This window comes from Coregonus clupeaformis, chromosome 8 (genome assembly GCF_020615455.1).
Source record: "Coregonus clupeaformis isolate EN_2021a chromosome 8, ASM2061545v1, whole genome shotgun sequence".
NCBI classification, from domain to species: domain Eukaryota; kingdom Metazoa; phylum Chordata; class Actinopteri; order Salmoniformes; family Salmonidae; genus Coregonus; species Coregonus clupeaformis.
The window spans coordinates 17,910,020-17,926,436 of NC_059199.1; the positions used below are offsets into that span (position 1 = coordinate 17,910,020).

The 16,417-nt window shown below is 42.4% G+C and overlaps 1 protein-coding gene and 1 long non-coding RNA gene across 2 annotated transcripts in view; both read right to left on the reverse strand.

Moving 5' to 3' along the window:
* LOC121571230 (6-phosphofructo-2-kinase/fructose-2,6-bisphosphatase) overlaps nt 1-16,417 on the reverse strand; it is a 45,567-nt gene that overhangs the window by 2,116 nt on the left and 27,034 nt on the right. Inside the window, exons 9-11 of the mRNA XM_041882566.1 lie at nt 14,595-14,741; nt 13,482-13,586; nt 832-961 (exon numbers count right to left, since the gene is read on the reverse strand). Coding sequence (XP_041738500.1) covers nt 832-961; nt 13,482-13,586; nt 14,595-14,741 — 382 coding nt within the window. The remainder of the gene's footprint in view (nt 1-831; nt 962-13,481; nt 13,587-14,594; nt 14,742-16,417) is intronic.
* LOC121571231 lies at nt 9,303-12,308 on the reverse strand. Its single transcript, XR_006001673.1, has 2 exons — nt 11,766-12,308; nt 9,303-10,401 (listed from the first exon to the last, which is right to left on the reverse strand). It is a non-coding gene; the product is annotated as an uncharacterized LOC121571231 (long non-coding RNA).

Below are 16,417 nucleotides of genomic sequence, written 5' to 3' on the forward strand. Positions count from 1 at the left end.
CACCATGCTTCACCATAGGGATGGTGCCAGGTTTCCTCCAGACGTCACGCTTGGCATTCAGGCGAAAGTGTTCAATCTTGGTTTCATCAGACCAGAGAATCTTGTTTCTCATGGTCTGAGAGTCTTTAGGTGCCTTTTGGCAAACTCCAAGCGGGCCTTTTCCTGAGGAGTGGCTTCCGTCTGGCCACTCTACCATAAAGGCCTGATTGGTGGATTGCTGAGAGATGGTTGTCCTTCTCCCATTTCTACAGAGGAACTCTGGAGCTCTGTCAGAGTGACCATCAGGTTCTTGGTCACCTCCCTGACCAAGGCCCTTCTCCCCAGATTGCTCAGTTTGGCCGGGCGGGTAGCTCTAGGAAGATGGTTCCAAAGTTCTTCCATTTAAGAATGATGGAGGCCAATGTGTTCTTGGGGACCCTCAATGTTACAGACATTTTTTTGGTACCCTTCCCCAGATCTGTGCCGTTCTCTGAGCTCTACGGACAAGTCATTCGACTTCATGGCTTAATTTTTGCTCAGACATACACATGCAGAGTCGGAATTCTTATGTAAATAAAGTATTTCTGTTTTTTTGTTTTTTTTATAAATTTGCAAACATTTCTAAAAAACCTGTTTTGACTTTGTCATTATGGGGTATTGTGTGTAGATTGATGAGAGAAGTGTTTTATTTAATCCATTTTTTAATAAGGCTGTAACGTAATAAAATGTGGAAAAAAGGAAGGGGTCTAAAAACTTTCCGAATGGTATATAGTATAATAGTAGTAGTAGTAGTAGTGTAGTGTCTGTAGCCTGTAGTGTCTGAGGCTGTGGATTGTGGGTAGACAGTCTTACCTGCACTCTTATCCAGGAAGTAAGCTAGCAGACAGCGCATGACAGCCTGATGGCACACCACCAGAACATTCTCCTGTCTCTCTAGTTCCATGATCACTGGCTCCAGACGCTGCACCAGGTCCTCATACGACTGACAGACACACACATTTTACACACATTATATTTGAACATTATAATTAATTAACACAGACACACATACACAATACACACATTATACACTACATGGCCAAATGTACATCTCATTCCAAAATCATGGGCATTAATATGGAGTTGGTCCCCCCTTCGCTATCGATCTCATTGCGTCAGTAGAGGATGCCTGGTTGTTCTTTAAAAGTGCTTTCCTCTCAATCTTAAATATGCATGCCCCATTCAAAAAATTCAGAACTAAGAACAGATATAGCCCCTGGATCTCCTCAGACTCGACTGCCCTTGACCAGCACAAAAACATCCTGTGCCGTACTGCATTAGCATCGAATAGCCCCCGTGATATGCAACTTTTCAGGGAAGTTAGGAACCAAGCAGTTAGGAAAGCAAAGGCTAGCTTTTTCAAACAGAAATGTGCATCCTGTAGCACCCTCCGCTATGCAATCTGGTTTCCGAGCTGGTCATGGGTGCACCTCAGCCACGCTCAAGGTCCTAAACGATATTATAACCGCGATCGATAATAGACAGTACTGTGCAGCCGTCTTCATCGACGTGGCCAATGCTTTCGTCTCTGTCAACCACCGCATTCTTATTGGCAGACTAAATAGCCTTGGTTTCTCCAATGACTGCCTTGCCTGGTTCACCAACTACTTCTCAGATAGAGTTGTGTCAAATCGGAAGGCCTGTTGTCTGGACCTGTATGCTGGTCCTCACTACACATTCGTTGCCAAACCCACTGGCTCCAGGTCATCTATAAATCACTGCTAGGCAAATCCCTGCCTTATCTTAGCTCATTGGTCACTATAGCAACACCCACCCGTAGTATGCGCTCCAGCAGGTATATCTCAATGGTCATCCCCAAAGCCAACACCTCCTTTGGCTGCCATTCCTTCCAGTTCTCTGCTGCCAATGACTGGAATGAACTGCAAAAATCTCTGAAGCTGGAGACTCTTATTTCCCTCACTAACTTTAAGCATCAGTTGTCAGAACACCTTACCGATCACTGCACCTGTACACATCCCATCTGAAATTAGCCCACCCAACTACCCCTTCCCCATATTGTTTTTTATTTTGCTAATTTGCACCCCAGTATCTCTATTTGCATGTCATCTCTTACACATCTATCATTCCAGTGTTAATACTAAATTGTAATTATTTTGCACTATGGCCTATTTATTGCCTTACCTCCATAACTTGCTACATTTGCACACACTGTATTGATATTTTCTGTTGTATTTTTTACTTTATGTTTTGTTTACCCCATATGTAACTCTGTGTTGTTGTTTTAGTTTTTTGTTTTTTATCGCACTGCTTTGCTTTATATTGGCCAGATAAAGTGGTCAAACAGTGGTAAGCCTGATCACCAATAACGGTGAGGCAGCCTATAGGGAGGAGGTCAGAGACCTGGCCGTGTGCTGCCAGGATTGCAACCTCTCCCTTAACGTGATCAAGACAAAGGAGATGATTGTGGACTACAGGAAAAGGAGGACCGAGCACGCCCCCATTCTCATCGACGGGGCTGTAGTGGAGCAGGTTGAGAGCTTCAAGTTCCTTGGTGTCCACATCACCAACAAACTATCATGGACCAAACACACCAAGACAGTCGTGAAGAGGGCACGACAAAGCCTATTCCCCCTCAGGAGACTGAAAAGATTTGGCATGGGTCCTGACTGGTTGCATCACAGCCTGGTATGGCAACTGCTCGGCCTCTGACTGCAAGGCACTACAGAGGGTAGTGCGTACAGCCCAGTACATCACTGGGGCCAAGCTTCCTGCCATCCAGGACCTCTATACCAGGCGGTGTCAGAGGAAGGCCAAAAAAATTGCCAAAGACTCCAGCCACCTTAGTCATAGACTGTTCTGTGCTACTGCACGGCAAGCGGTACTGGAGTGCCAAGTCTAGGTCCAAGAGGCTTCTTAACAGCTTCTACCCCCAAGACATAAGACTCCTGAGCAGCTCATGAAATGGCTACCCGGAGGCCAGGTCATCTGATGCAGCACTCCATCACTCACCTGCTTGGTAAAATAGCCCTTACACAGCCTGGAGGTGTGTTGGGTCATTGTCCTGTTGAAAAACAAATGATAGTCCCACTAAGCCCAAACCAGATGGGATGGCGTATAACTGCAGAATGCTGTGGTAGCCATGTTGGTTAAGTGTGCCTTGAATTCTAAATAAACCACAGACAGTGTCACCAGCAAAGCACCCCCATACCATAACACTTACTTCTCCATGCTTTACGGTGGGAAATACATATGCGGAGATCATCCATTCACCCACATTGCCTCTCACAAAGCCACGGCAGTTGGAATCAAAAATCTCCAATTTGGACTCTAGACCAAAGGACACATTTCCACCAGTCTAATGTCCATTGTTTGTGTTTCTTGGCCCAAGCAAGTCTCTTCTTCTTATTGGTGTCCTTTAGTAGTGGTTTCTTTGCAGCAATTCAACCATGAAGGCCTGCTTCACACAGTCTCCTCTGAACAGTTGATGTTGAGATGTGTCTGTTACTTGAACTCTGTGAAGCATTTATTTGGGCTGCAATTTCTGAGGCTGGTAACTCTAATAAACTTATCCTCTGCAGCAGAGGTAATTCTGGGTCTTCCATTCCTGTGGCGGTCCTCATGAGAGCCAGTTTCATGATAGCGCTTGATGGTTTTTGTGACTGCACTTGAAGAAACTTTCAAAGTTCTTGAAATGTTCGGTATTGACTGACCTTCATGTTTTAAAATAATAATGGACTCTTTGCTTATTTGAGCTGTTCTTGCCACAATATTGACTAGAGTTACCTGTCTAACAGAACACAGAGAGTTTTCTTTACCTTTTCACGCGTGAGTTCAAAATATCTCTAATGATCGCCTTAGCATGAGTTTTGTTATGTGCATGATGTTAGAATGCACTCACTGTTCCAAAATGTGATTGTGACTCAACAGGACATTTAACCCGCACTGCCCTCAAACCAAGGCACGCTGCCTGCTAATTATCTATAGGCTGTGTTTCAACTTCAAATTATTTTCTAACAAGTTTTATTTTCTAACAACAGTTTGAATTGAGGTGTGTTCCGCTTCCACATTAATTCACATAAGAAGTAGCCCATTTCACTGTTGCGGACAATTTATGTTTGAGGCTTTACTGAGCCGGACAAACTTCTCTCTTCAACAAGAGCCCAAGCACTTCCCCAGTTTTCCCCAATATCAAGTATGAAGACATTACGCATCTCTAGTCAGAACAGGCCTTGCACAAACTTTTCCCCCCAGCACATTTCATGGCTGGCGCCCGCATTGCCTTCCTTGTTGTCTTCCTTACAAATTGGACTTTGTACATGTGTGCATTCCTATCAAAGTAAGCGCCTTATTTTCTGTATATCGTGTTGTCATTTCTACTGTAGCATACCATTGTATGTATGGATCAACATGTATTTACTGTTTTATTCACATGTTTTCAAGTACTGCTGACAAATCGTGCATTCTGATTCTTGTATAGATTGTAATGGACAAATATGATGTGTGTAAAATACTTTTTTGAAGCTTGTACTGATTATGAAGAGCTAATGCTAAGCTACTTGCCAGCTATGTGTTGCGCCATGTTTGTTGACATCATACAATGCATTCTGGTTGTCACGTAAGCGTCTGTCAGACCAAAGATGTTATAACAAGGGATAGTTCACTCCACTGACTTATGGTGCTTTCAAGACAACTGGGAACTCTGAAAAATATGAGGTCAAATCATGAGGTCAGTGATCTTCAGGTCGGAAGATCGGAGCTCTAGAAATAGGCCCGAGTTCCCGATTTGGATGACAGTTCAAAATATTTGAATATTTCAGTTGTCTTGAATGCACTGAAGTTGGAAGTCGGAGATTTACGAGTTCCCAGTTGTTTTGAACGCGGCATCAGATTGTAACTAAGGTACCTCAGGGTTGGCAGCTCAGACCCCCCTTTCCAGGGGTTTTATTTTTATTTAGCGTATAAACTTCTCCTGTTTGCCCCCCCATAATTGATAAATCGTCCATCATAGTAATATTTCCTGTATCATATCCCCCCCATGAGACCTTCCCCCATTTCTACCCCTGTGGACTTGAAAATCCACCACAAATAAAATGAACCCCTCCACAAACCCCCGTAAAATGGTTTTATCCCTGTTTAGCTTTCGCGCTACGGTTAGGCTAAGCAGTAGGCTTGCATTTGGGGTGATGATATGTTAGGTGTAGGGGTGTAACGATCCATCTACTACATCGATGTATCGATTTATATTCCTATGATCCAACCACATCGATCTGTGCTCGGCGAGTTGGCCTTTTGGACAACATATATCGATCTAACATCGTTTTAAAATGTAATAAATCGATTGTATCGATACTAGGAAATAACCCATTGGATTTAAGCACGTCAGACTTTATATGGATGTTTTTTCTTAGCACTTTTAATGATAAAGGCTTTAAACATTACTCGATTCAGTCTGCCTATCCGTGACGTCATCGCGCCAACAGCAGCGCAAAGGCGCAAAGACAACAAAACATAGCATGGCGGACGAAAGAGGAGAAGCCGACGAGCAAAAAATTATCAAGCCACCATTGCGGTCCTTACAAGAAACAGGAATCTAGGAAACTTCACCTGCACTGTCCAGTATCCAGGTATTTATTTCAGTCACACTGGTTGAATTTTTGGCTAAAAGGTTACTGAATCGATTTCAAGTCACTGAATCGTTTCGGATCGTATCGTTCTAAATGAACCAATATCGTCCTTGAATCGTATCGACAACCACGAATCGTGATACAAATCGAATCGTTGTTAAAACGAATCGTTACACCCCTAGTTAGGTGATAACATTTTATTTGCTTTGTGATTCGTCAAAAACGATAAACGACTTGTCAAGTCGTGCTCTGGTTCTTGTATACGCAAACATGTACATTGAAGATTTGTAATATGCTGAAAAGTGGCCAAACTAAGTTAATATTTTTCAGGCAATGGGCGCAGCTATCTTTGACTTTGTTTATTTGCGTCTTATAGTGAATGGCATTCTGGGATTAGGGAGTTTTTGCTTGTCAAACATAAACAAACATGGTTGCCATCATAAATAATTTAGCTGCTGTTAGCTTAGCTGTCACGCATCTCTTTTCTAAACAATATTAAACAATTTCTCCCTTGTGCTCACCAAAGATGGGATACATTGTAAACAAGTTTAGCTATTAGGTCACTAACTTATGTTTAGTTTTCAACTTGTTATTTAGACTGGTTTATGGAATGAGTTTGGCTGTGATGATGATGAAGTTTGCATATATATTTAACAAATAAAAGGTGAAATTGAGGAATAAAGTCGTGAAGACCTTTATTTCCCAGCAGTACAAAACATTGATTGGATGCTTTTCAGACAACAATGCTGTTTAGACGCATTTGTTGCATCATAAATGATGTTCCTATTGTCCCAATCACATATTTGTAATGGTACACTGCAGGGACCACTCAACAATGTTCATAAATATGTGATCGTACACATCAAAGGGTTAATCCAACATAATCCAGGCAGAATCAGGAATTCCTCAGGGCAGCTGTCTAGGCCCCTAACTTTTTTCAGTCTTTACTAACGTCATGCCACTGGCTTTGAGTAAAGCCAGTGTGTCTAAGTATGCGGATGACTCAACACTATACATGTCAGCTAGTACAGCGACTGAAATGACTGCAACACTTAACAAAGAGCTGCAGTTAGTTTCAGAATGGGTGGCAAGGAATAAATTAGTCCTAAATATTTCAAAAACTAAAAGCATTGTATTTGGGACAATCATTTACTAAACCCTAAACCTCAACTAAATCTTGTAATGAATAATGTGGAAATTGAGCAGGTTGAGGTGACTAAACTGCTTGGAATAACCCTGGATTGTAAACTGTCATGGTGAAAACATATTTATACAGCAGTAGCTAAAATGGGGAGAAGTCTGTCCATAATAAAGCGTAGCTTTGCCTTCTTAACAGTACTATAAACAAGGCAGGTCCTACAGGCCCTAGTTTTGTAGTACCTGGACTACTGTTCAGTTGTGTGGTCAGGTGCCACAAAGAGGGACTTAGGAAAATTGCAATTGGCTCAGAACAGGGCAGCACAGCTGGCCCTTAGATGTAAACAGAGAGCTAACATTAATAATATGCATGTCAATCTCTCCTGGCTCAAAGTGGGGGAGAGATTGACTTAATCACTACTTGTATTTGTGAGAGGTATTGACATGTTGAATGCACGAGCTGTCTGTTTGAACTACTGGCACACAGCTCAGACACTCATGCCCCACAAGACATGCTAGCAGAGGACTCTTCACAGTCCCCAAGTCCAGAACAGACTATGGGAGGCGCACAGTACTACAAAGAGCCATGACTACATGGAGCTCTATTCCACATCAAGTAACTCATGCAATCAGTCAAATTAGATTTAAAAAACAGATACAAATACACCTTATGGAACAGCGGAACTGTGAAGCAACACAAACATATGCACAGACACATGCATACAAACACATGATAACATATGCCCTATACACACACGTACACATGGATTTTGTGTTGTAGATATGTGGTAGAAGAGTAGGAGCCTAGGGCACACACTTAATCTGTTGTGAATGTATTTTAATGTTTTTAAAATTGTTTAACTGCCTTAATTTTGCTTGACCCCAGGAAGAGTAGATAATGTGGATGCATAATAAATACACTGCTAAAAAAAATAAAGGGAACACTTAAACAACACAATGTAACTCCTAGTCAATCACACTTCTGTTAAATCAAACTGTCCACTTAGGAAGCAACACTGATTGACAATAAATGTCACATGCTGTTGTGCAAATGGAATAGACAACAGGTGGAAATTATAGGCAATTAGCAAGACACCCCCAATAAAGGACTGGTTTTGCAGGTGGTGACCACAGACCACTTCTCAGTTCCTATGCTTCCTGGCTGATGTTTTGGTCACTTTTGAATGCTGACGGTGCTTTCACTCTAGTGGTAGCATGAGACAGAGTCTACAACCCACACAAGTGGCTCAGGTAGTGCAGCTCATCCAGGATGGCACATCAATGCGAGCTGTGGCAAGAAGGTTTGCTGTGTCTTTCAGCGTAGTGTCCAGAGCATGGAGGCGCTACCAGGAGACAGGCCAGTACATCAGGAGATGTGGAGGAGGCCGTAGGAGGGCAACAACCCAGCAGCAGAACTGCTACCTCCGCCTTTGCGCAAGGAGGAGCAGGAGGAGTACTGCCAGAGCCCTGCAAAATGACCTCCAGCAGGCCACAAATGTGCATGTGTCTGCTCAAACGGTCAGAAACAGACTCCATGAGGGTGGTATGAGGGCCTGACGTCCACAGGTGGGGGTTGTGCTTACAGCCCAACACCGTGCAGGACGTTTGGCATTTGCCAGAGAACACCAAGATTGGCAAATTCGCCACTGGCGCCCTGTGCTCTTCACAGATGAAAGCAGGTTCACACTGAGCACATGTGACAGACGTGACAGAGTCTGGAGACGCCGTGGAGAACGTTCTGCTGCCTGCAACATCCTCCAGCATGACCGGTTTGGCGGTGGGTCAGTCATGGTGTGGGGTGGCATTTCTTTGGGGGGCCGCACAGCCCTCCATGTGCTCGCCAGAGGTAGCCTGACTGCCATTAGGTACCGAGATGAGATCCTCAGATCCGTTGTGAGACCATATGCTGGTGCGGTTGGCCCTGGGTTCCTCCTAATGCAAGACAATGCTAGAGCTCATGTGGCTGGAGTGTTTTCAGCAGTTCCTGCAAGAAGAAGGCATTGATGCTATGGACTGGCCCGCCCGTTCCCCAGACCTGAATCCAATTGAGCACATCTGGGACATCATGTCTCGCTCCATCCACCAACGCCACGTTGCACCACAGACTGTCCAGGAGTTGGCGGATGCTTTAGTCCAGGTCTGGGAGGAGATCCCTCAGGAGACCATCTGCCACCTCATCAGGAGCATGCCCAGGCATTGTAGGGAGGTCATACAGGCACGTGGAGGCCACACACACTACTGAGCCTCATTTTGACTTGTTTTAAGGACATTACATCAAAGTTGGATCAGCCTGTAGTGTGGTTTTCCACTTTAATTTTGAGGGTGACTCCAAATCCAGACCTCCATGGGTTGATAAATTTGATTTCCATTGATAATTTGTGTGATTTTGTTGTCAGCACATTCAACTATGTAAAGAAAAAAGTATTTAATAAGATTATTTCATTCATTCAGATCTAGGATGTGTTATTTTAGTGTTCCCTTTATCTTTTTGAGCAGTGTACAAATACAAAATCTGTCAACCCTCTATTGGGTCATTCCAAAAAAAAATAAGAAAACATTTGATTTCACCTCATTTTTACATTCTGCCATAAAGAGCACAGGTTAAACATGTTTTCCCATCTCAAAAAAGTAGTATTAAGTGCCGAATAAACTAACAGGGTTGACTGTAACAGGTTTGACAATTTTATCTGAAATCAGCCATTGTGACAGGGGGAATGGAAGATTGTTGTGTGCAACAGGGAGTGGCAATTGAATTTCATATTATATATAATGTTATATATTTGTCTATCTATGGGTAACAGGGTTGACGTGTTATGCTTGAACAACTCAGTTTTACACATTTTTCATTACATTTTCGTCATTTAGCAGACGCTCTTATCCAGAGCGACTTACACACACACAAATATACACACAGAAACACCAGACACACACACCAGTCGGTCTCTGTGTGGTTCATAACCTGTAGTGGACAGGTTGGTGCTCGTAACCTACGGAACCTTGGTATTGTTTCAAATTGTGTCCGTGTGTGTGTGTGTGTGTGTTGGGGTCAGGGTAGGACTTGCATTATGGAACACTGTGTACCTCACTGAGAGAGACCTGAGGGCCATTCACCCCTAAGACTAAGACCATGTCTGTATGGTTAGTGTGTGTGTACATCTGTGCTTGTGCTACATGGTCTATCCATTCGTCTAAAACTGATGTGTGTGTGTGTGTGTGTGTGTGTGTGTGTGTGTGTTTCAGCATCCGTCCCCTAGTTCACTAACTCTCCTACTATGATTGTGATGGTGGGGCTGCCTGCTAGAGGAAAGACCTACATTTCCAAGAAGTTAACCAGATACCTCAACAGGATAGGAGTTCCCACTAAAGGTACTACAACACAACACAACACATTACACAATACCACACACACACACACAACACAACCCAACACAAGAAGTTAACCAGATACCTCAACTGGATAGGAATTCCAACTAAAGGTACACAACAATACACACAACACATCACAAAACAACACGTGGCAACACAAGACAACACAACACAACACAACACAACACGTTAAGCAGATACCTCAACTGAATAGAAGTTCCAAGAAACAGTACCACAACACAACACACCCCAATTCCAACACAACATCACACAACACAAGAAGTTAACCAAATACCTCAACTGGATAGGAGTTCCAACTAAAGGTAGCACAACACGACACAACACAAAACAACACAAGACAACACAACACAACAAGGTAACCAGATACATCAACTAGATAGGAGTTCCAACTAACGGTACCACTACACAACACAACACAACCCAATACCACACAACCCAACACAATACAACAAAACACAACACGTTAACCAGATACATCAACTGAATAGAAGTTCCAACTAACGGTACCACAACACACCACAATACCACACAACACAACACAATATCACACAACACAAGAAGTTAAACAAATACCTCAACTGGATAGGAGTTCCAACTAAAGGTAGCAGAACACGACTCAACACAAAACAAAACAACAGAAGACAACACAAGACAACACAACACAAAACAACATAACACAAGATGGTAACCAGATACATCAGCTGGATAGGAATTCCAACTAAAGGTACCACAACACAACAAAATACCACAACATAAGACAACATAATGTAGCACAACACTGGACAACACAACTGAACACACCACAACACAATACAACACAAGACAACACTACACACTACAAAAGACAACACCACACAACACAACAAAAGACAACCCGATACATCAACTGGATAGGAGTTCCAACTAAAGGTACCACAACACAAGACAATAGAATACAAGACAGCACACCACAACAGAAGACAAGACAACACAACAATAGACAACACAATTAAACACAACTCAAGACATGACCACACACCACAACACTACACAATACCACAAAACACTACACAAGACCACACACCACAACTCAAGACAATACAACACACCACAACACAACACAACAGACCACAACAACACAGCACAGGACAACACAACACAATCAGTTAACCAGATACCTCAACTGGATAGGAGTTCCAACAAAAGGTACCACAACACAACACAATACAACCCAATACCACATAATACCACACTACCCAACACAACACAACAAAACAAAACACAACACATTAACCAGATACCTCAACTGGATAGGAGTTCCAACTAAAGGTACATCAACAACAGACCACAACACAAAACAAGACAACTTAATACAACACAACAACACCACAACACAGCACAGGACAACACAAGACAACACACCACAATACAACACAAGATGTTAACCAGATATCTCAACTCGATAGGAGTTTCAACTAAAGGTACCACAACACAATACAACACAATAAAACACAACACAATACCAGACAAGACAACACCACAATGCCACACAAGACAAAACACAAGACAAACAACACAGGGAAAAAAACACAAGACAACACAATAGCACACAACACGACACAACACAATATCACACAACACAAGAAGTTAAACAAATACCTCAACTGGATAGGAGTTCCAACTAAAGGTAGCAGAACACGACTCAACACAAAACAAAACAACAGAAGACAACACAAGACAACACAACACATAACAACATAACACAAGATGGTAACCAGATACATCAGCTGGATAGGAATTCCAACTAAAGGTACCACAACACAACAAAATACCACAACATAAGACAACATAATGTAGCACAACACTGGACAACACAACTGAACACACCACAACACAATACAACACAAGACAACACTACACACCACAAAAGACAACACCACACAACACAACAAAAGACAACCCGATACATCAACTGGATAGGAGTTCCAACTAAAGGTACCACAACACAAGACAATAGAATACAAGACAGCACACCACAACAGAAGACAAGACAACACAACACAAAACAACATAACACAAGATGGTAACCAGATACATCAGCTGGATAGGAATTCCAACTAAAGGTACCACAACACAACAAAATACCACACACCACAACATAAGACAACATAATGTAGCACAACACTGGACAACACAACTGAACACACCACAACACAATACAACACAAGACAACACTACACACCACAAAAGACAACACCACACAACACAACAAAAGACAACCCGATACATCAACTGGATAGGAGTTCCAACTAAAGGTACCACAACACAAGACAATAGAATACAAGACAGCACACCACAACAGAAGACAAGACAACACAACAATAGACAACACAATTAAACACAACTGAAGACATGACCACACACCACAACACTACACAATACCACAAAACACTACACAAGACCACACACCACAACTCAAGACAATACAACACACCACAACACAACACAACAGACCACAACAACACAGCACAGGACAACACAACACAATCAGTTAACCAGATACCTCAACTGGATAGGAGTTCCAACAAAAGGTACCACAACACAACACAATACAACCCAATACCACATAATACCACACTACCCAACACAACACAACAAAACAAAACACAACACATTAACCAGATACCTCAACTGGATAGGAGTTCCAACTAAAGGTACAACAACAACAGACCACAACACAAAACAAGACAACTTAATACAACACAACAACACCACAACACAGCACAGGACAACACAAGACAACACACCACAATACAACACAAGATGTTAACCAGATATCTCAACTCGATAGGAGTTTCAACTAAAGGTACCACAACACAATACAACACAATAAAACACAACACAATACCAGACAAGACAACACCACAATGCCACACAAGACAAAACACAAGACAAACAACACAGGGAAAAAAACACAAGACAACACAATAGCACACAACACGACACAACACAAGATGGGGATCCATAATAAATACAAATAGGACTGACAAACACATGTTATATACACTGAGTATACAAAACATTAAGAACACCTGCTCTTTCCATGACATAGACTAACCAGGTGAATCCAGGTGAAATCTATGATCCCTTATTTGTTAAATCCACTTCAATCAGTGTAGATTAAGGGGAGGAGACAGGTTAATAAAGAAGCCAACACCTTAACCGTTACGCCAATAGGTCCAAACACAGTATACACATTATACACACAATATGCACATTAGTATACACAGTAAACACCTTATGCTCACACACACAGTATACACATTATACACATACACAGTGCATACACATAGTATACAAACATTACACTCTCACCTCTCCCTTGGGGTAGCGGTAGCGGTACTTGTTTTGGTCTCTCAGTGCAAACTCTTCTGGGTAGTGGTCCTGGATCTCCTCATAGGTCATCTCCTCACATACACCCTGATATGCAGGACAGAGAGATCACACACACACACACACACACACACACACACACACACACACACACACACACACACACACACACACACACACACACACACACACACACACACACACACACACACACACACACACACACACACACACACACACACAGGACAGAGAGGTTACACACACACACACACACACACACCCTGGCACACAGGACATAGGAGAGAGTCACACCCACACACCCTGACACATAGGACAGAGAGGTTACATACACACACACCCTGACACACAGGACAGAGGAGCGGGTCTCTCTCTCACACACACACACACACACACACAACCTGACAGACAAGACAGAGGAGAGGGTTATACTGCCCTACCAAGCAAAAGAGCAGTAACTGCACATTTGGTCAAAAATGAGTTGACATTTTTTATACATTAAAATACATTTGTATTAAAATACAAATGTCCTGCCTCCATTGTGTTGTGTTATGGAGAAAAGGGGGATCCTGTTTGTAGTTACTGCAAAAAGTTACTGTGAAACAAAGGAAAAAGTTATTAACTGCCATCACTCATGTCATTTACTGCCTTTTTACCTTGGTTTCACTGAGCTTTGGGCTGCAGTGTCTACGGTTTACCTATTGTTCTTTGCTGATACAAGTATTAAACTATATGACACTGACAGCCATATATTAACACAAGTTCGTCATGGAAACGTATTCCAGTGGGTGTACCAAGCAAGAAGGCAGTAACTACCGTCTAGGGTCAAATGTCATGTCAGAGGTCAGGGTTAATATGAATAAAAAAATAACCTCATAGTAAGATAAGATAACCACCTCCAATAATCTGCCTACAATTCATTTGGCTAGACAATAAAACAACTTTGAAGTATTTTCTCAGTTTCACTATGAGCAGTTACTGCTCTTTTGCTTGATAGGGCAGTATACACAGACACACACACACACACACACACACACAAAAAGACACACACACACACATAGACACAGACACACTTACTGCGTCTATCTCGTTTAGGGCCTTCCACTGTTCGTAGGGGACTCCCAGACCCTCAGCTGTCTGGATGGTTCTCTTCATATGGCTGGTCCACACCTTCAAATCTCTGATACACTGGCTACGCATGTACCCTCCTAGAGCACTGGCAAACTACATGCATGCACACACACACACATACACACACACACTTTAGATCTCTGATACACTAGTTACGCAGGTACGCTCCTAGAGCAGGGTTTCCCAATCCTCTCCTCGGCCCACCCCAGTCATTTTTGATTTAACCCTAAATGGTGAAAAATCTGTCTAGATTAAAAATCTGTTGATCTGCCCTTGAGCAAGGCACTTAGCTCTAATTGCTACAGAGCCGTCAATTGCTGATCCCCGGCTGTGACCCCACTCTCTGAGGGTGTCTCAGGGTGAGTGGTATATGCAAAAAACACATTTCCATTTAACACCACACACTTTTATAGTTTACACCTGTGTGAAACAGGACAAAAATAAGCACATGTACACCCCCTATTTGATTTTGATTGGACTTTGATACATTTTCAGGTCTCTAATACACTAGTTACCAATGGCGGTCGGTGATGTTTAATGAGCATGGCTTTATTTCCATTACAGCATGTTGGATGACTGTCATTCATATTCCATTCACCCAGCTCAATGTAACATCGATTGTATTATGATACTCAAACATGATACTCAAATTTTCCCTATATCTATCATGAAGTTGCTACAACCTAGGTCGAGAGAAACATTTGAGTAAACAAGTTGACAGACAGTTATACATTCAACACCGCCTTGCACACTCTTGCCTGCATCTACCTGATCTAGGGTACAATCATTAGTCCAATAATTGCAAACAACAGTTTCAATTGGACAAATTCAGGTATGTTTATCCCTGTTTTGTTCCCTTTGCTTCCATTTAAGAAATGTTTTTCATCAGAAAACAGTTCACTTTCATAGCAGCCACATACAAACAGCATGATCATTTTGCTCGTTGTAGAATTCCTTCTCGCATCTACGCGCGCTCCTCCACTCACCTTCTCCCTTCGCTTGTGGACTTTTGTGCACAAGACATCATCTGTCTGTGACCAGGTGAAAAATACTTTCCAAGCCAAACCTTCATATCATAACCACTACACACAGCCTACAGCGTTGTCACCATATTAGCTAACGTCATAGCTAGTCAACATAACAACTAGAATTAACGAGTTAGTAAACCCAATACAATCATTCAGTACAGTGTACAGTTTAGCAGTTACACTGGCGGGCCCCGGTGGCAATACATTTATACAACCAAAAACGTATCTTGACTTGGAAGAGTTCCAGTGTTGGTTAGCCATAGCCAGCTAGCTAACATAGCATCCCTCTCTGTTTGAGCCAGGTGTTTGAGTAGGCTAAGTGAAAAAAATATATACAACAAAATATGGCTAGCTCACTCTCTCGCTCTCGCTTGCTTCTGATTCAGTTTTAAAGAAATTAATTTGTTTAAAAACTGTTTGACTGCAGTGCTAGCTAGCTGTAGCTTATGCATTCAGTACTAGATGCATTATCTGATCCTTTGATTGGGTGGACAACATGTCAGTTCATGCTGCAAGAGCTCTGATAGGTTGAAGGATGTCCTCCGGAAGTTTTCATAATTACTGTGTAAGTCTATGGAAGGGGGTGAGAACCATGAGCCTCTTAGGTTTTGTATTGAAGTCAATGTACCCAGAGGAGGACGGAAACCAGCTGTCCTCCGGCTATACTATGGTGCTACCCTACAGAGTGCGGTTGAGGCTACTGTAGAACTTCATTACAAAACAGTATTTTTTATCAATTAT